General features: G+C 42.9%; 1 protein-coding gene across 4 annotated transcripts; it reads right to left on the bottom strand.

Annotated features, from left to right (window-relative positions):
- Window positions 1–1401: 1401 nt before the first annotated feature.
- rsf1a (remodeling and spacing factor 1a) lies at window positions 1402–21154 on the bottom strand. 4 transcript variants are annotated; one of them, XR_004633906.1, is made up of 20 exons: window positions 20876–21154; window positions 18273–18364; window positions 16506–16598; window positions 16198–16403; window positions 15929–16071; window positions 15536–15643; window positions 13952–15359; window positions 13617–13821; window positions 13286–13495; window positions 12708–12812; window positions 10287–10366; window positions 10142–10190; window positions 9736–9845; window positions 9569–9633; window positions 9208–9385; window positions 8882–9105; window positions 8492–8689; window positions 5428–6668; window positions 3216–3417; window positions 1402–3037 (listed from the first exon to the last, which is right to left on the bottom strand). XR_004633906.1 is itself a non-coding variant. In XM_034701740.1 (19 exons), exons 1-18 carry the CDS (start codon window positions 21027–21029, stop codon window positions 5839–5841), a joined length of 4458 nt encoding a protein of 1485 aa, XP_034557631.1. In that variant the 5' UTR covers window positions 21030–21154; the 3' UTR covers window positions 1402–3037; window positions 5826–5838. The 4 variants fall into 4 exon arrangements, 2 of the variants coding, with proteins under 2 accessions (XP_034557631.1, XP_034557630.1); XR_004633905.1 differs by having other exon boundaries at window positions 1402–3417; XM_034701740.1 differs by lacking the exon at window positions 3216–3417 and having other exon boundaries at window positions 5826–6668.
- Between the last annotated feature and the right edge of the window lie 271 nt (window positions 21155–21425).

Raw genomic sequence — 21425 nt, 5'->3', positions numbered from 1 at the left:
TTACAGACACCATAAAGTAATTATCGTTTCTGTTTTAATTATGTAAAATGCATTAATAAATTCAAGACTATGGAAGCCCTAAAAGGACATGATACAAATATATTTATTTTCTCTGTTTTCTCGAGATAACGAGTTAATTTCACTTATTACTATTGTTATTTAGAGTAGCAATAATTTGTTTATTTTGCAGCTGTAGTTACTGACTATGGCTGCAAGAGGGCGACATATTTAAAGAATACAATGTCGCTGATTTATTTAACCAAGATTTGGATAGTTACATTTTATAATAATGGAGTTATTTTTATTTAAAATAAAAAATTAAATTAAAATAAGATAAGATAAGATAAGATGAAATAAAATAAAATAAGTGTAAAATAAAATAAGAAAAGATGCGATAAAATAAGCTGAATAAAATAAGATAAAATTAAATTAAATTAAATGAAATTTAAAATTAGCTAATACTTCTTTTCCAGCCCCATTATGTACTAGGGGTGAGTATTGCCAAGAACCTCATGATACGATAGTATCACGATATATCACACAATATTGTGATATATCGTGATATTCTACACGGTAAACTAAGAAAAAAAATAGAGATGGTGTTTATGTAAATCACACAATATTACTCAAAATTGAAGGACAAATTAAGTCAAAACTATTTGATTGAAAACAACTTTTCCACTAAATTGTTTTTGAAATACTGAAGTTGTATTTTAGTTCCAACTCGGCTAAAATGTGAATTACAATTACAAAAAATATCGATATTAAGAGTTGAAATATCGACATCATATTGGAGGTCAAAGTATCGCGATATATATGTATCAATATTTTTCCCACCTCTATTCTGTACTCCTAGTGAAGTATGACATTTAGCTAAATAAACAAACAGCATCAGAGAACACATTATAAGAAACAATCGTTTACCTTTGCATCTTCCATCAGAGGGCGATGTAAAGTTACCTTTGTTATGAAGCAGACACGCTCATAATGAAATTTCCATTGACAGCTGTCAAAACAAAACTCACCAAATCCACACACTTAGTGAAAACAGGACTCCAGAGATGACACACATGCCGTGTGTAGTCACAGTGAATGTAAAAGGTAAGATAGAATATAATACAATACCAACACTGAGTCTGTTTTTCCCCTTGTTGTCTGAAATGTTAAAGGTTTTTTCAGATGACACATCTCGGGTTATTGTAAATCCTCCACACACACAAACATGTACACACACACACACACACAACACACATATCTTTTGGTTGTCAAAGCTTTAAATGAGCGCAGTTTAAGTGTGAATTTTCCTCTTCAGGTCGAGCTTGTTACAATAACAGAGGATGTGATTCACAGTGATACGTTTTCAGGGTTTGAATGAGTTAAAAGAAGCACAGACACGGTGTGTTTTGAGGAGATGCCTGGGATGTCGGTTTAATAACTTAGAAAACATTTGTTACAGCGATACTACAGTAACAGTACAACAGAGAAATGAGAGGAGCCACACTCACGTCCAGTGGTCTGTTTGAATCCAGAGTTTAAACATTAGAAACCAACAGAATCTGCAAAGATTGATGCTCATCAGCTGCAGGGGATGCTTTCAGGCTGCTGCCATGAACACATGAATCTTCCTTTACAGCTACACATGTGGGGCTCATGTAACACTAAAGAGAGTTTCTCAAAAGACAGATTCCTCTGATAAAAACCGAGTGTGTGAGTGAAACAGGGTGGATCTGAAAAGAGTAGAGTTCAGATTGAGACTTTTAGTGGAGCTCAGAAATGAATCATTACTTTGATGATCAACACGTCGGCCCTGCAGCTCAGCACTGAAGGGATTTTCCAGCTGAGAGACTCCTTATCTAATGAGTCTGATTGTTTTATAAAGGAGTCGTATGAAACCTGATCATTGACGGAAAGTACCTGAAAGACGCCGGCGGTAACATCCAGCGGTTTCAGTTAATGCCACGAAAACCCACATTGTCGTTCTGGGTGAGAGCAGAGTCAGAATCAACCGGCGGTTTTCTAAGGACTGAAACGATTTATACTCAAACTAGCATTACAGAGTGATTATCATGTTTCTATAGTCTGTGTGGATAACTGTCAGATCACAATCTAATTACTTGGCTACAGAAAAGGTCTGACTGTGTGGTCGATCATTTACAGTTTGTACATACAGGCAGCAAACACAGTGTCCGACTCACTACAAGCTCACAATTCATCAAATTTGAAAAAAGGAATGAAAGTAGAAAAAATAAACGCCGTCTCTTCTGACAGTTCTCTTTATGTACAGCTTCATTTTCACTTTTTTGTCCACATTTTAAACAGTTCGGGCATTTTATTTTTCTGTCAGCAGCAGATGCATCGTCCATAAATGTGAATATACACTTTAACTTGATCAGTGTGACTCTAAAGACGGTTTCCTATGTGACGCTTCAAACTGAGACATGATAATAAAAAAACAAAGGAATAAAAAAAAGCAGTGAAATGTAACTCGTGTGTGTCTGGAGAGGTTCAAGGTTAAAAAAAGAAGAGAAGAAAAGTGAGTTTGTAACTTGGTTGAAGGCTGACTCATTTTGTCGTCACACTTGAAATGTTGTTGGTTGACCTGAGCGGGCTGCTTCTGTTTTTGTTGTCACTGGGGTTTCTTAAAAATCAGGTGGTTTTGAAATCAGAGAATCAAACATGAGAGATTTGTTAGAGCTGTCTTAACTCAAACTCAAAGAGAGGAAGCGTTTTTATAATATTCCTTAATAATCTAAGTCGTACACCCTTCATGATGGAGGTCCAGAAACACAAGAGGGGTGACTCCTCTGAGAGAGAAGAGTAGACTCTCACTCTGAAGTTATTCTCACTCTTTCCTGTGAGTACGAGGAAATGTAACGATGAATGATGGATGGAGACTTGGAGTACTCGGGTCTGAGTTTGGGGAGCCGGTCAGCAGGATGAAACTCACGTGAAGCCTGAACAGTGATCTGACTGTTTGAATTCTTCCTTTTTTTTACCCCACACGGAGACAAACGTCTGTCTACACCCTACAGTTGACCTGCCACAGATAAAACAGATATATACACGTGTTATTCAGAAGCTGAGGTGGCTGGTAGAGAAAAACACAGTAACATTGTAGTTTGATTGGTGAGCACCTGAGGCTCAATCAAAAATAAAGCTTTGTTCCTTCTTAAAAACACCTGGGGTCCCCTTCAGGGACACAAAGAGTTAAAAACCTTTAAAATGTGTTCCACACCGGGCTGACAGTGAGCAGGACTCAGCTCTTTGAGACTTTGTGACGGGCTCCTCCTCGGTAATCTTAATTCACACAAATCAACGGCCGGCAGAGTCTTGAAGAAAAAGCACACCGCTGATGAACTCGCAGTTTGAAACCTTATCGCTCCACACATCACTCACAGCAGCATCTCTCCTCCTCTCCTTCATATAGAAAATATAACACTATATTTTACAATAGGACTAAGAGAACAGAACATCTATTATATTACAAGGAACAGCGTACAGGCAGAGTATGTACAGCAAACATGATCCCACCGACAGAGGCGAGAGTCAGAAACCAAACACTGTGGATACACACGTCCCTGGTGGATGATACTCAGGTCCTCGTTCAGATATTAAAATCAAATGAAGAAGATCAGGAAATGAAATATTCTAAACACTGAGAACACGGGGAAGGCTCCTGAGGCTGCATGTAGAGGACAAATGTTCTTTAAAGTTGTATTTTTGGGCTTTTTATTGGATAGAAAAGCTGAAAAGAGACCGGAAATGTGGGAGTAAAGAGTGGGGGAAGACCGACATGCTAACGGGCGGAAGTCGAACTAGCAACGGCTGCTGGGACTGTGACACCGAGTATGGCCGTTGGAAATGTGGCACAAGTGTAGTCGATTAAACTGTTCACTACTCTGCCAGATGTACGAGTTTGTTAATGAATTATTAATATTTTTATAAACTAAGGCTCATGATAACAACATATTTCAACAGTCGAGTAAATACAGTGTGTGTGTGTGTGTGTGTGTGTGTGCTTGCTGTTTAAAGCTGGTTCACAACAACACGCCATTATTTAACCACATAAAAGGCCTAGTTGCAGATGACAGGAATTGCTGCATGTGAGAAGATGTTAGGGAAATTAAACTCCAGAAACAATATGATTAAAGAACAACGGGATATCTTCAGTGACTTTAAGATTAGGGGGAGCAACATTACCCTGTGAAGAATGTACAGTAATTACCCTTAATATGGAAATGTAAATGTAAATGCCCACTTTGTCCTGCCAACCTATTTTATTTTATTTTGTATTTATTTATTATTATTATTTTTATTTGTTCTGTTTTGTTACATTTATTTGCATTTTTACTTATTTTATTGATGTTGTCTATTTTATTTGCTGTCTTTGATGTTCATTATCCTTGTTTAAAAAAAAGAAAAAACTCAATAAAATTACTAATTATAAAAAAAAGGTCCGTTTTGATGAGAAGTTTCTTGATTTTTCATTTCAGTGTGAATTGTCGTCTTTTATTTTAATATTATTGGTCATATTTTACACGTTTTAACGTGACGTGTTATTAAAGCACCTCTCTTTTCAGCTGTGTTGAAATAAGCCTTACATTTAATCTGTTGAAACACCCAATAGGTTACACACAGTGTGTTTTTGAGCAGAGTTAAGCTCTGTGGTAAGTTTTGACTGTTTTCTGAGAGTTTCTGAATGTGATTAAATTCCAGATTAACCGTCTGGGAAATTAGTCGCTTGGGAACATCCCTTCTGTCTTTCTTTCTTTCTTGAAATGAAGTGAACAAAGGTGCCGCTTCCTTTGCAGCTTGGTGTCAGTTCCTAACCTCTGATAAATGCTTCAAACTTTGATGTAAAGTTATGAAACAGTTAAGTCAATTTTTGTACCTTAAAACAAGTTGGAGGATTTCACTGTTCAAGTTTGGAGCAAGAAAATGCTCATTAAAATGATTTGTAAGCGTCACAAATTTATATTATAGTACTGAAATATTACAGACTTTCATCAAGACGTAATCTCTGGTTTATTCTTCTTTTATCAGACTTCGTGTTTTCTCTATAAAATGCTTGAAACAGTAAAAAAAGGCTACACCCTGTCAGTTACTATCTTTTAATTTAAACTTTAAACCTTCAAATGTTTATTTTAATTCCTTGAAGTACTTCCTCCTGATAATGTGAGCATTTAATTTGTTGTATCATGATCTAAAATCAGAGCCTACATCTTGTGTTTTGATGTAAATGTCTAAAAGTAAGTGGGACGATGCTTCGAGTGGTTTTCTTGTTGTTCTGAGAATCACGTCTGGCCTCCCTAACATCAGGATCACATGCTCCGCAGTGTTCAGGTGGACTCTGACAGTCTCCTCTGCCGTGGGTTTTTAAGTGCTATGAGAATGACGAAGTGCTTTATTATGAGGTTCACTACATACAGACTCCTGTGCCCGCTCCATCAGGCCTTAAACTGGGTGAATCTGAACTGATCCAGCCACACGGACCCGTCAGTCACACAGACGGACAGACGGCCGTGACTCCAGAGTTCAGGAAACAAAAACTGTCAGGTTAAACTCCGGCTGTGCGAGTGCGTCCACAGAAACATGACGTGCCGACAAGTCCTGGTTTGTGATGCTGCTTTTGGTCCGTTCTGCCAAAAGGTGACGATGAGTGTCAGTCATGATGAGTTTGTGTTTTGCGATGGTGGAGAGCACTCTACCACGATACGACGGCGAGGAAGAGAAGCAAGACAGGGGGAGGAAGAGCGGTTCTTTAGGTTTTGAAAAGGCCTGACAGTAAAAAGAAAAACAGAAACGAAGAAGCAAGCGTTACTCACACAAACACAGCCATCATGACTGAGGACTGTTCTGGACAGAGTTTAATGAGTCTGTCTGACCCTCCTCCTCCTCTTCCTCCCCCTCTTCTTCCTCCTCTTCATCATCCTCCTCCTTCCCCTCCGGATGTAGGGGGCCGTTGTGTTTGCCCTGCCTGCCTGGTGCTGCACTGTCCCTGGGCACAGCAGGACCTCCAGTCCCGGGCTTGGCCGGGCCTCTGGAGGTCCGATGTTCGTTTGACGGGGACAGGCTCCGGCCCCTCCCCTTTTCCTGAGCGTCACTGTCATTTTTGTTTTCTGCCCTCCTCTCCCCCGCTGATGACCTCTTCATCTTCTGTCTCCCCTCCTCCTCTTCTTCCTCCTCCTCCTCTTCTTCTTCTCCTTCTTCGTCATCGTCAGAGTCAATGCGGTTGAGTCTTTTGCGGATTGGGCGATCTTCTTCTGATGAAGACTCGGAATCCTCCGACTCGTCGTCGTCGTCTTCCTCCGTGGAAGGCCGCCGTTTCTTCAGCATCTGAGCGAGCCGTTGGCGTCTCTTCTGTATCAGGATCTCTCTCCTCTTACCTCTGCCCATCTTCTCCGGATCCTCCTCTTCCTCATCAGTCCTTTTTAACCTCCTCCGTCTGTCTGTGTCCTCCTTCTCCAACCGCTTCCTTTTCAGCCGCCTCCCTCTCTCTCTGTCGCGCTCCTTCTCGTCGTCTTCGTATCTCCTCTTCTTTCCTCGCGTCCTGTTTCTCCGCAGGCCTTCCTCCTCTCTTCTCCTCCTGTTCGCTCTCCTCCTCTGGTCGTCGTCGTCTTCGTCCTCGTAGTCTTCCTCCTCCTCAGACTCTTTGGAAGAACCCGACACTAAGAGACAAAGAGAGGTGGAGGGTTTAATGGGTGGATTCATTGTGTTATTGAGTTTCTGCGACATTGTTAAGATGTTATCTTCTCTCTCTCTTTAGTCTCAGAGCTGAGGCGATAACATCACTTCCTGAACTAACACAATGAGAGTCATCAACATCAGTAACCGGCACAGATCCTGTTACCACTATTTATCAATGTGTTCATCACTGGGGTCCTTACCAGTTACCAGTTACACTTTAAAACCATTTCATGTTTCCTTCACAACTGCTGCACTTAAATAAACACAGTCTTTGTGCTCTATCTAAAATATGAAGCTGTCCTAAAGTGGGAAGGTGCATTGAGATCACTCTCCTAAATCAGATCGACTTGTAGTGCCTGCTTCCTGATGAGGATGTGTTGGGTAGAGGAGTTCAGAGCACCCCAGGCCTCTTGTCGTCTGAATGATTCACCTTTAACAGCAGAACAACTTCACTGTTTCCTTAAGACAAGGTTTCCTCAGGTCAGTGTTTGATCTGTTGCTTAAAGATAATAATGCACCCACAATGCACCTGACTGAACCTTGTCTTAAGAGTAACAAGCTCATTCATGCTTTTATTCATGCACTTTCATCCAGGTTGGACTATTACAATGTTCTTTTGTCAGGTCTGCCCAAGAAGAGTCTGCGAGGTCTGCAGATGATGCAGAATGCAGGAGCTCGCCTTCTGACCGGGTCAAACAGGTATGAGGACATAACTCCAGTGCTCTCCTCTCTTCACTGCAGAGCAGATTTTAAAGTGTTACTGTTGACTTTTAAAATTGTAAATGGCTCTGAGTCTGCACCCTCTTATCTCACAGACCTGGTGGATCCATATGTGCCTGCTCGGGCAATTCGCTCTCAGGGAACTGGTCTTCTTAGTGTCCCTAAGGTCCGAAAAAAGACTATTGGTGTGCGGGCCTTTTCATTCCGTGCACCCGCTCTAAGGAACAGTCTCCCTGTCCACATTAGATTATCATGTTCCATTGATGCATTTAAAGCAAAGCTGAAGACCCACCTGTTTACTGCTGATGTTTCTTATGGTGTGTCTCTGTTTGTTATTTGTTTTTAAGCTTTGTAAAGCACTTTGATTGAAAGCACTCTATAAATAAATATATATTATTATTACTATTATTATTAATTTGTGCAAATATGGGTGCAGGTGAATTATTATGATGCCAGAAGCTTCACTGTCTGTGACTTTGTGCAGGTATCAGTCTCAAAATGAAGCCTCTATCATAAAATCACATGTTCTGGTCGCAGCTACTTTCTGTTCATGCATACTCTGCATGGTTTCAGTGAGGGGAAGCTGTACCCTGGATAAAGTTGTGTGCATGTGTGACAGGGGCTTAAATGTTTGTGAAATTGTGTAACAACTAAGAAATCTGGTCTGTTTTCTGCTGCTTTTACACATCCTCCATCTGAACAACCCCCAACACGGTCTCAGCAGATGTGTGTCTAACATGAGTCTGGTCCTGCTGGAGGTTTCTGCCTGTTAAAGGAAGTTTGTCCTTGCCACTGTAACTTGCTAAATGCTGCAAAGTGCTCTGCTCATGGTGGATTAAGATGAGATCAGACTGAGTCCTGTCTGGAAGATGGGACTGGATCTGATCCGGTCTTGATGTTGGGTCTTTGTTGATAATAGAACATAGAGTACGGTCTAGACTCTGTTTGGAAAGAGGCTTCAGATATTGTTTGTTGTGATTATATAAATAAAGATTGATTGATTGACATGGCGGTGAAGGATCAGTGTGAAACCTCTTCTGTTTGCTTCTCTCTAAGATGTAAATACTGTTCAGCGGTCACTGACCATCGCTGTAGTCGCTGGAGAGATGCTCTTTGCGTGGTCTGCCTCGGGGTTTAACCTTCACTCTGGTGGTGGAGGTCCGGGAGTTGTCTGATGACTCAGATGTCTCGCGGTAGTTGACCTGCTGGCGTTGGCCCCGCCGGAGACCCCGCCTCTTTTTCTCCTCATTGCTGTCAGTCATGTCGCTGTACTGATCTGAGTCTGGAGGGAAGAGGAGAGAGAGACGGTGAATCTCACAGAGAACTACTTTGAACGTCCATGTTGTTTTAGATTTAGGCAGCCGGTAGAACAGAAACATTTTGAAGGCGTTACTTTGAGATCTGGAAACTTGAGGGCACACACACAGCGAATCTATCAACTCAGCATTTGTTTAGCAGCGTGGCATCCACTCACTTTCTTCATCGCTCTCCTCCTCCTCTTCCTCAGAGGAACGTCTCCGCCGTCGTCTCAGCCGTTTCCTGCCCCTGCGTTGGCTCTTGATCAGTCGGTGTTTGGGAACACTTTTCGGCCCCCGTCTGGGCCGGGTCCCGCTTTCCAGGCTGCCTGCATCACTACCCATATCTTCCTCTTCCTCTTCTTCTTCTCCACCTGACGCACCGAAATCCTCGTCCTCCGAGCTACAGGGGAAGAGTGAGATAAAAGTTAGACGGATTGAAGCAAAGGAGGTTTTAAAGAGACAGAAAGAGAGAGAAAGAAAGTATTAAGTGTGTGTGTGTTACCTGTTACTGATCAAGAACTCGTCTTCACTCTCCACCGCAGTGCTGTCACTCTCCAGGTCATTCAGCCGGCGTCTCTTCCTGTTCCTGGCAGACAGAGCCTGGCCTCTGAGCGGTCGCTGGCTCTCCTTCCCCTCTGTTGACAGGATAGTAGTGATGGGTCTCCCTCGTCCTGCTCCTCCTTCAAAAAGTCAAAGTCAGAGAGTTACTCAGATGATTTGGAAATCTAAGACTGGAGCTGTAACATGAAAACAACAATAACAGCCACACTGAGCAAACATGAATGTTGTCTTTTCCTTCCTGACACCCAAAACTTCAGATACTTCTTATTCTAAGATCTCTTCATATTTGAACCTTCACTCACCGCTACATATTTCCCCGATGTCCTCCTCGATAGCCTCATCAATCGCATCGTCAAAGTCATCAAACCTGCATCACAAACAGACACAGTTTAGATGTATGCAACATTTCCCTCACACTCTAAATGGTAGAAGTCATCCTGTATTACTCTGTAAGCTAGAAACCACACACCTGTAGCTGATGTGCTTCCTGGTCCTGGTCGACCTCCTCCCCAGATTTTTGCTCTTTTTGGGATCTTTCTTCTTCGCCGACTTCTCCTCTTCCTCCTCCTCGTCTCCCGCCTGAACAGTCAAAACATTTCTCTCAACGTGGAGCAAAAAACAAACACTCACTCTTTAAACTCTACCAGACGGAAACCACATCAAGGTTGGGTTTAATTGACTGAACAAAGTAAGATTGCCAAACTGTTAGTTTTGTGCTGACCATCCTGCTGAGCTGATGTTTGGTTTTGTATGACATTGAAACAAAAAAAAAACGATGGGAGGCCCGTGAGTTTAAACTGACAGGAGTTATAATGAAGCAGTTAGTGTAGGGGGGGAGGAGATCTTAAGAGAGTCCCACTTTGTGATTTACTCACAGGAATGATGTTTTCCACACTGATCCCCACGTAAACCAGCCGCTCCCTCCTGGACGGACGGGGGGAGAAGAGGATCAGAATCCACATCATTCAGTCACAGAGAGATTGTTTTAAGGTTGATCATTGTGTGTGTGTGTGTTTTTACCTCCTCTCAGCTCTCTCTCTTTTCTTCAGAGCGCTGTCCAGATTCAGCAGGTGCTCCTCCAGTTTCTCACACAGCTGCTTCTGAAAAACCAAACACCAAAAACCTGTTATCGACACTAGGGGTGACCCCAAATAGTGGAATATTGGACGATTGGTTCTAACGAGCCTTAGTCGACTGCCAATCTCATAGTCGAATATTTGCATATGAAATGTGGATCATTCCATTCAAACCATGGGGGTGCTCAATGTCTAATTTTACATTATTTTCCTGTTTCCCATAAAAATAGTGTCTCATATATCCTGTTTTAATATAAATATAGACTTATTGAATGTAATTCTGAGAACAGCTCTTGAAGTGTTAAATCTCCTTAAAGTGGTAATTAAATCTTCCCTGGTAATTAAAGGTGGACTCTCCCATTTAGCGGGAGCTGTGGAGCAGACGTACCTCAGCTGGTCTTTAAATCTTTCTACGTTCATGGCAGCTCAAAATGTCAGGAAATAAAACTTCAGTTGATCCTAAAAACTAGTGATGAAGATGAGGAGCAGCTTCATGAAGAGGGCTGTGAGATCAAGGATTACCGGACCACACAAAAACTGTACGGGGCCAAAAGAACCAGGAGGGATACCCAAAGCTGTCTGAAGCCTCAAAAACAATCCACAGCATCCCATCCACCTCCACACCATCAGAGAGGATATTCTCAAAGACAGGATTTACAGTCAACAAAGACAGGAGCGCACTTCTGCCCGTACACACGATGGTTTTCCTCACGTACAGTTTGAAAAGACTCAAGCGGACAAAGACGAGATGAAAGACTGTTTTAAAAGGTTCTGTTAAGAGATTTAAAAACCCTTTAGCTGGTTCAGGTTTGATTTTGAACATTATAAACATGTTTAGTCTTAAGTTGGACAAGACTACCCTCTGCAGTGCTGCTCTCTGCTGTGTGAACACTGTTTAAATATCTCCTGATTCCTTTCTCTATAGTGGAGCGTTGTTCCATGTTTAACTGATGGTGGTCTTATTTGAGTTTTCTCTCCTTCATCACCTCGTTGTTTTTACAATATAGATTTAAAAAATCTAAGTTTTATACTCATAATATTCTGTTGTCCCTTTTACTTTAAGCTATGAGTCTCTTAATTGTAAAGGGTTATGTGTAATATTGTCATGCGGTCACCATCATGCAGACTTTGGGTCAATAAGGAAAAACAACAAACATTCCACTATTCGTCGACTATGGGATAAATCTGATGAATCAGATTCGACTAAGCAAATCCTTAGTCGGGCTCACTCCTAATCGACACGTTTCTGAGACTTTTAAAGTGCATGTTTACAACAAGTATCAGCTGTAAGTCACAAAACTGAAGAAGACCTAAACATGTGATCCTTAGAGACAACAAACCCAACTGAGTAAGATGATTTTTCATAGACTCCCTTGAATCAGTGACAACTTTAGAAGCTGTGTTAATCGCTGCTTTAAATAAATCCTTTTAACATCAGGAGGAGTTTCATCACTCAAACATAAACACATTCTACTGTCTTATTGCTCCCTCTCTCTCTTATTCTCCTCTATCCCTCTTTCCAGACCCAACTCGGTCTCAGCAGATGTGTGTCTAACATGAGTCTGGTTCTGCTCGAGGTTTCTGCCTGTTAGAAGGAAGTTTTTCCTCGCCACTGTAGGACGAGGTGAGAATATGTCCCTCATCAGAGCTACAGGAGAGACACGAAGAGAGTGTTTAAATCAGATTATCTTTAGATCTGAATGTTCTCTTGTTTTTGATACAGATTAGCTTTTAAAACTTTTAAAATAGCAATGGCTGCATCTTGAAAAGAGAATCTTGCTGCCTGCTGAGGTCCGCCAGCTTGCAGCCATGATCCAGATAATCAAACATAAACATAAGGCCTCCTAACTCATCGATCACTATCATCTGTAAAGCAGGATTTAGATTTCAGACCCAACTCGGTCTCAGCAGATGTGTGTCTAACATGAGTCTGGTCCTGCTGGAGGTTTCTGCCTGTTAAAGGAAGTCTTTCCTCGCTGCTGTAACTGGCTAAATACTGTGAGGTGCAATACTCATGGTGGATTAAGGTGGGGTCAGACTGACTCTCATCCTGTCTTGGTGTTGAGTCTCTGTTCATAATGTGACATAGAGTGGTCTAGACCTGCTCTGTTTGTAAAAGCTTCTTGATATAACGTTTGTTGTGATTTGGCGCTATACAAATAAAGATGGATTGATCTTATTAGATTTAATGTCCTCGTCTCTGTGTCCATCCTTCTGTCTCTCTCTCACACACACACACACACACACACACACACACACACACACACACACACACACACACACACACACACACACACACCACACACACACACACACACACACACACACACACACACACACACACACACACACACACACAGCTTACATGCTGGCAGGGGGGACAGAACCACTCTCCATCTGGAATCAACATGAGCGGCGGCCGCAGACACGCGGTGTGGTATCCGTTGTCACAAGAGTCACACAGCAGGATCTGCAGATACACACACACACAAAGAAACAACACATTTAAAACTCCAGCTGTGACATAACCACAGATGCACCATTTCCACTTTAAATCAGAAGACTCAAACAGCCTTAATAATTGGTTTCAAGTTCTGTCTCGAGCATAAATTGTGACCATCATTCTTTAAATCTGTAGTGATGACAGCTCTGTTAACTCGACTGGTGCAGCTCCTGACATGTGCTGCATGTTCTTCTCTGTGCATCGTAAATCAGTCTTTGTTGTTTATACTTTAACTGCACTATCAAAAGACAGCAAGAGAAGTTCAGATTTATTGATAAAACTATAATAAAGATGTCTTTACGATCCAAACAGCACAATAAAAGTAGTTTAAACTTCCAAAGTGAAAGTGCAAAGTGAGTGAAAAACCTCATTTCTAACACTAACTGTGCTCACGGCTTGGCAGTACACAACAGCGTCAACATCACACGCTCCTCTCTCACCAGTTCGGGGTGGTTGGGCAGGCCGCAGTGACTGCAGGCATCCTCCATGGGAATCTGTTCTGATTTACATGACTCCCCTGAGTCACTCGCTCCTTCGCTCTCTTCCTCCCCTCGTTTCCTCCCTCTGTCCTCCACCTCCCCTCCCTCGTTCAGTTTGCGTCTCTTCAAACGAATGTTGGACCACCTGGGGCGCCGATGCCTCCGTTTACCCTGAGAAGCCACCGGAGACAGAGAGTGAAATGACGGACATGAAAGTCAGAGCGGTAAAACAAACACACAGTCTATGTTTACGTGTTCGCTCTCCGAGGACACACATTTAGAAACTAATTACCCGTTGTTTCCTAATTGGACCAACAGGTTCTGTTTTTATGTCTTTTTTAGCAGATAAGCCTTTGCCCTCTTCATCATCTTCCTCTTCTTCCTCCCCCTCTTCTTCTTCCCTTGCTCTGGTCGGCTTTGCCTTTTTTTTTTCAGGTTTCTTACTCTGGCTCTCGGCCGCCTTCGAGCTCGGCCTGCAGTTTGGCAAAGCAGATGATCTTAAAGAAAAAAGGTAGACAGGTCTGAATTTAATATCAAAATCAAAGCAGGTGAGATCACAGAGGAGCAGGACAAACACAACGTTTATATTCTGATCCAATAGTTTTAAAAGCTTGATTGTCCACATACCTACAAATCCGTGCAGACCTCCTCAGTGACCTCCCTTCCTCCTGCTCCCCTTCCTCCTGCTCCTTCTCTTTCTGCTCCTCCTTCACTCCTTTCCCCCTCATCTTGTTTCTCCGATGGGGAGGAATCTTGATCTTCAACCTGATTCCTTCTTTCTGGAGCTCAGAGGAGGCCTCCTCGAGGGGACCCTGCTTCTGCTCGGTTCCAGGCTTAGTGTCCTTCCCCTTACACGGGGCTGCCACCGCTCCGTTGACGGCCTCTTCCTGGTCCTTTTTATCCTGCTGGTCTACTTTTAGAGGTGGAGCCGTACTCTCTGACTCCGTCTGCAACTTTCCTAAAGTGCTTTTATTTTTTTCCTGGTCAGCTGTAATTCCTTCTTCTGCCGCGGAGCACTCGGACACTTTTCTCGCTCCACTGTCCGTCTCATCCAGGCCATCATCTTTCTGCTGAGGCACAGTTTTCACCCCCCTCTCTGACGGCTCCTCTGTCACTTTTTCATCCTTGCCTTCTGCCGTCTGTCTTCTGAGCGCCTCTGTGGACTCAGGAAGCGAGGGAACACGAACAGAACAAACTTTTCCCTCGATACTTCCTGGGAGTTGATCAGACTTTAACAAAATCAACGGCAGCTTGGTCGCCTCCATCGGCACATGAGGAGGAGGAGGACTGCTGATTGTTGTTGCCGTCTCTCCTTCAACTGGTCCCTTTCTTAGCACTGACTGCCGGCCCTCCTCCGCGGCTCTGAAGCCCTGGTGGTCCATAGTTGGCCCGTTCTGCTCCTGTTGCTCAGCAGCACAGGGCGCCCTGTGAAGCTCTGACGGGCTGCGGATTACACCTACGTGACCTACAACTTGACCTATGACCCCTATGACTCCGTTCTGTCCCTCTTTGTGTGGCAGGAGGACAGACGTTCTGCCGTTGGTCAGCTCTTGCCTGGACTCAGTGACCACTTGTTGCTGCTGTAGTTGTGAGGCAGCCGGACCTCCAGGCGGCGCTAACGAGTCGGGTAACTTCCCCTCTCTACCGTGACTGTCTTTGGTCTGTATCACCGAGGGGTTACATACAATAATACTACTACTGTTGCTGTTGTTAAGGTGGTTGCTGTGGAAGCTCTCGGCTAGCTTCAGCTCCCTCTTCTTCAGTGGTATCTTCGCCTGCTGGCTGCTCCTGACGACTGCTCGCTCTGCTTCCTCCTCCTTGTTCACTTCCTGTTTGGTCAGAGGCGCTCCAGGTGTTATGACCACAGACACGGCGTTTCTCGGAGCCTCAGCGTCCCTGGATTCTGATTTAATGACGGTGGTGATGGTGCTCACGCGGTTATCAAACACAGGCGCTTTTTGGTCCGTCTTGTCTTCTTTCACCTCGGCTTCTGTGTTCTCCTGCTTCAGAGACTGTGTGGGCTCCTGCTTTACCACTGCAAAACAAACAACAACACTTTAACTCCTAGAAACAGCAGCTAAGAAAATGGGAAGATCCGGTGGTAAAATAAGAGTTTCATGGAACTTTGAATCAAATAAAATGTGCCATCTGTCATCAAGGAGGTTTATTTGAAACAGCTGGACAACCTGCAGTTCTTTTTACTCGCTGTACCTTGTGTCAGGGGTTTCTCTTCATTCACAGCATCATCCTTTTTACTACCAGTGTGTTCTTCTGTGTCTTTGCAGGGTTCTGGGTTGGTGCTCTGAACAGCCTCATCGCCTAAGACGTGACAACAAACAAACACAGTCTCTCACAAACAGTCTCAAACTCTCCTGGCTCTTCGGTTTCATGCAGACGCACACCTCACAGACCATCTGTTTGTGCTTTGGGTTGAATTCTGGTCTAAATAATTCATTTAACTGCTACATGTGTGATGACATTGAGCGCTATGTTATGTTAAACATTCTTCCTGTATCTCCTATTCGTGCACGAATAACCTTTAAATCAACTGATGACTTTCCCATCAATGATATAAGCACTGTTTGGACACTGGGGTCAACATACCTGCATCTTTGTCTGTGGGGCTGGTACTCCTGGTTACAGTCTGGTTCTGGTCCTGGTTCTGGTCCTGGTTCTGATCCTGATTCGGGTTTGGATCAAGCTGCGACTTCAGCAGCTCCAGAGCGTCAGCAAGGTCATTTCGTGTCCTGAAAAGTCAGTGTGGATTAGTGTCTCAGTCGAGGTACACAACATTAAAGCAAAATAAAAACTATAGAATGTGTTGCTCTCTACACTCAGGGACAGAAATGTCCAACATATTTGGGCGTCACTACCTGACGATGCACTTCCAGGTGGATCCATCCAGATCATCCTGCTCCTCTGTGTACAGCCGGATGTTCTGCTCCTGGTCCAGCTGAAGCCAGTACATCAGACCCTGCCGGTCCCGACCTAAGGGCTGCAGACGCATCTTCTCTGGGTCCTCCTCGTTGATCACCATCTTGAACTTTAAGTTGTCATCGAACTGACACTCGCAGAGATACTGAGGAGGAGTAAAAGAGGAAGAGGAGGGTACAAAGAGAGGTTAATGCAGATGTTGCATTTACTGCAGATGTTTCACAAAGTAAAACAAGGTCTGTCTTACTTTGAGGATGCTTGATTTGCACTCCATGGACATCTCCTGGTAGCCCTTCTGTTCCAGCTCCCATGCCCAGGTGTTGTTCAATTCCTGGCAAACCTTTCAAAGACAAACAGAAATAATCAGATCAGACCCCATGCTTCAATCTTCTTTCATATGTCACCTCTCCTTTCAGTATTTCTACACGTGTGTCAGATAAATGAAGTGTCTGCATCGACTGCATCTCCACCACTATAATGATTTGATGATTTTTGGACGGGAAGACAATAAGTTAATTTCAATGCTAAGCTTGTATGAAATAAATGTGTTAAGTTATTTAGCTTCCCATCTTTTTCTGTCTGGGGAAACATGAAATCCCTCACCCTGCAGGATTCACCCTGACTCCTAACTACGATCATTGAGAACCTAAACTGGAGCATTTTTAAAGACAGCTCAGCCAAAAGTAAACACAAATAATCCTGTTCTTCTTGTTTTAGCTAATTATACTTTACACTGACACCGATATGTCAATATTAGTGTTTACTTCTGGTGTCTTTGTGAAGGTATCACCTGAAGGGTTTGTGTTTTGTTCAATAACTGCTTACTAGTTAGTTTTTATGTATCTATGATAGCTCATGAAAATCAGATATCCAGCATCTCAAATTATTAGAATATTTCCTCTGATTGATTAAAACAGGATTTCAAAACACACAAAAAAATCCAACTTCTGTTCATTTATATGCTCCATACTTGGTTGAGGTTCCTTGACCATGAATTACTGCATCAATGTGGCATGGGGGAGATAAGCCTGTGACTCTGAGATGTTATTGAAGCCCAGATTGATTTAAGAGCGGTCTTCAGCTTGTCTGTATTTTTGGGTCAGGTGTTCCTCATCTTCTTCCTGACAAATATCCCACAGATTTGCTACTGGGGTTCAGGTCAGGTGAGCTGGTTGGCCAATCAAGCTCTGTAAAATCAGGGTCAGTAAACCATTAGGTAGAAGTTTTGGAGTCCTGTTGGAAAAGGAAATCAGCATCTTCATAAAGCTTGTCAGCAGATGAAGCGTGAAGTGCTCGAAAATCTCCTGGTAGACGCTGTGTTGCCTTTGGACTTGATAAAACCCAGAGGACCAACACCAGTAGATGACATGGCACCCCAAACCATCACGGACTGCAGAAACTTCACTCTGGACTTCAAACACCTTGGATTTTGTTCCTCTCCACTGTGCCTCCAGACTCTAGGACCTTGATTTCTAAATGAAATTCCCAGTAAAGACTCGTCTGACGTCGCCTCTGGTTCAGGGGTGGATGGTATTAAGAATGTGATAGCTGAATCCCCTTTCCTGGAGACGTCTGCGCGTGGTGGCTCTTCATGCCCTGACAGCAGCCTCAGTCCACTCCTTTAAAGCTCTCCAAAGTTTTGACCTTCTGTTGTTTACCCTCCTTGTGGAGGTCAGTTATCTTCTTCTGGACAACTGTCAAGTCAGCAGTCTTCTTCATGGTTGTGGTTTCATGCTCTGAACTAGACTAAGAGATTTGTGGTGTTTATCTGTTTGAATAGTGATTTATTCAAACTTGAATTTAAATATTCTAATATTTTGAGATTTGTATTTGTACATTCTTTGAGCTGTAGGCCATAGTTTTCTAAATTAATGAAGAAAGGTGCTTGGAATATTTTAGTTTACCTGTTATGAGGCTAGAATTACCTAAATGTTCACTTTCTTAAATATAATTAACTTTTTCTCATAATCCTCAAATTAATTGAGATGCACTTGTGTGTGCAGCGATCCCTCACCTTAGCAAGATATTTCTCCCAGCGGTCAGTAGTCACAGACCTCCCCAGTTTTCTGAGCAGCTTCACATGGAGCTCCACGAGAGGTTTGGGAACTGGAAGACACACACAGGATGATTTTAAACACAACACAGATTAACTTAAAAGTACATTAATCACTACAAATCAAGTGTCAACAAACATTTAACCTGCTGCAGTGTTTGTTTCCTGCACTACTGATGTACCAGTCCTCTGTTTAGGAGGCTCATTGGGAAAGATAATCTATATATTGGAGATTTATGTGTTCATATAAAGTTATTTTATTCAGGTGGGAAAGGGACACAACATGCTGTCTGTTGTGAGGCTGCTTTGGAGCCCAGTAAAGTGTAGGAAATTCCAGCTTCCTTTGCTTTTGTTATCAAATTGAATTTTCCTCCAGGTCACAACATGAACACAAACACAGAATACAGACGAGGGGAACTCTGTGAATCAATCACTGCTCTGAAGTGTCACAGGAATAATAAAGCTGTCTGTAGGAGCAGTATTTACTTTAATGTGTAACTTCATTATCTGTGAACAAGTTTGAACTTAACAGAAATAACGGTTAGCTCGTAGCATAAAGGAAAGTCCAGTTTAAACGGTTTAAAAAGCTCATAATACGACAGAAAGGACTCCTAAACATTTAATTATGTGGATATAATGAAGTGAATTAACAATAAAGCTCATTATTCCTCTTTTATTAAAGTTAAAAGAATCATCGGTGCTAGCTAGTTAGCCAGCAGCTAATGTCCGTACCGCGCATGTGCGGGCTTGACAGCCTCTCTACCAATAAAAATAACATCCAGTGTTTTTAGCAAACATCAGGCTCCAAGCTTTCATAGCTGTGTGAAACAGACACAGAGAGGAGGATAAACTCGACATTAGATGATCAACACAACAACAAGGGGAGTCGGGGATCTGTGTCCGATGTGAGGCAAGGCCGGTGAAAAATTACACCTGACAACCCTCCGGAGCTAGCAGGCTGGCTGTGTGTGTGTGTGTGGTCACTGCTGCATCATGGCTCCCACACCAACACCAACAGTTAACACATCAACATCAACCTTCACAATATGATCCATATCCTGTCACTTGACTCTAACTGGGCAAGCCGGACTGATTGTGAACCCCGTTTTGGCTGCTACAGGGGCGTGTCCTCACTTTAAGACTGGGGTGGCTCAAGCAGGGGTGCTGAGAGATTCAGGGGTGGGATGAAGACTGTGTACACACAAACACACACAAAGGAATAACTCCTTTCTGTCTCCACTGATCACATCTACCTTTAATATTTACTTTTCTTCATTTTTGCCTGTTTTTACTTGTTTTTAAAACAGAGTGGCAACACATCTTCATAGCTTAGATTTCAATAGGACTCAATAAGACAATGTAGGTCCAATTTATAGAGCTTAAAAACTTCAAAAAGCACACTCCTGCACACGCTCTACCTTTGTTATTACTAGGGATGGGTACGAATACTCGAGTACCTGGCGCCTGGCAACTTGAACTCATACAGCGTTACATGTGTGACCATGTGCTTTTTGTTTCCACATAACTGAATATAGGTAGGAAAATAATTAACAGGATATAAACGTATGACTTCTCCAGCCACGGCTTCAGTTTTAGTACAAGCCGGCTGTTTTACAGCAGCTACGGCAACTCTCTAGGAACATTTTATTTCACCGAAAGCAAAAGCACAAGTCTGCGACGCCTGCGACATGTCAGTTAAAAAAAAGCGATGTCTGGAAGTACTTAAAAAAAACGATGAAGTTAATGTGCAGTGCAAGATATCTGGCGTTAAACTTGCATACCATAGAAATACTAGCTTGATGTGGAGAAGATTAGCCTGCTAATAACCAAAATGGACTTTTATTTATTTATTTTTGTTTACAGTGAAAATAAATAATAATAATAATTATGAGTACTCGAGTAGTTGTTCATTAGGTAATTCGAGTAATTCCCATCCCTAGTTATTACATGGTTCAGTACCAAAACTTGCTAACACATGTATTTGTGATAGTATCACAGTGTGCAGAAGTTTGCCTCCTCCCCTACTCTCTTGTCTTATTAAATAAAAAAACTATTTTTTGTTTTAATTAATTATTTTTAGCACAAATTAGTGAAATTTAAACACAAAGAAAGCAGCTAGCTTCCTTTGTAGCACAATACAAGTAGTTGATTTCCAGCAGCCAATCACAGCTGAGTATTTTGTGGTGGCACTTGGGGGAGCCAATCAGATGTGTAGGGGCCCCCTCCCCCGGCCCCCCCTGTGAACACAGCCCTGCTCTCTTTAAGTTCAGCTCCAACAGAAGAATGTAGCTTCGCTGTTTAACGACTCTCCTCCAATGTTTCCCTTCCAGCTTCAGGGACCAACACCTGGGAGAAAAACACGGTCTAAACTCCCCTGCTGCTCCACCGGGCCACACACACTGTACAGCCACCCTCCTCATCCTCCCAGTGAGGATGATGATGATGATGATGGTGTTGATGGTGGTAGTGGTAGCGGTGGTGGACCCCCTTCTCCTTCGGTTTCAAGTGTCGCAGCTTTCCACCACTTCTTCGCCCCACTGCCACCCAGAACACCGAGCTCTCACCTGTCGTGGTGTCCCGCAGATACCTCTCCATCTGCGGGAAAGTCATCTCGGGCAGATCCAGCGCCGCTCCGTACCGCTCCAGGAACGAACAGACCTCCGCGAAGCTCGGGCAGAGCGCCGGGCCGGAGCTACTCACCACCACCGGAGCAGCCATCTTTCCAGGCGGAGAGGAACAGGAGGGGAGGAGGGCTCGCTGCGAGGATGCGACTGTGTGCGAATGAAATGAATGGAGGGAGTGAAGCAGCTACCGGTGTCAAGCGCGAGAGAGAACTGCATACTACATCCGGTTAAGATTTTCAAAATAAAGGAGATTTTGAAAATTAAATACTTAAAAAGGAGGAGAAGGAGACTATGTTGGTATTTGATGTGCAATTAATCTGCCCTCTATGATTACGTATGATTATGAAAATAAATATTGAAATGCTATACATGTTAACCTCTAAACATCACCAAGGCGAATAGGAATGCTCTCTTTTTTCTATTTACATACACTCTTTGTTTATTTACCTTGTTTTCTTATGTTTATCTTCTTCTTTGTTTGTACAGTTTA

This window comes from Notolabrus celidotus, chromosome 14, assembly GCF_009762535.1.
Source record: "Notolabrus celidotus isolate fNotCel1 chromosome 14, fNotCel1.pri, whole genome shotgun sequence".
Lineage (NCBI taxonomy): Eukaryota > Metazoa > Chordata > Actinopteri > Labriformes > Labridae > Notolabrus > Notolabrus celidotus.
The sequence above is the reverse complement of the archived record's forward strand: the minus strand, read 5'-3'. Positions and strand labels throughout refer to the sequence as shown.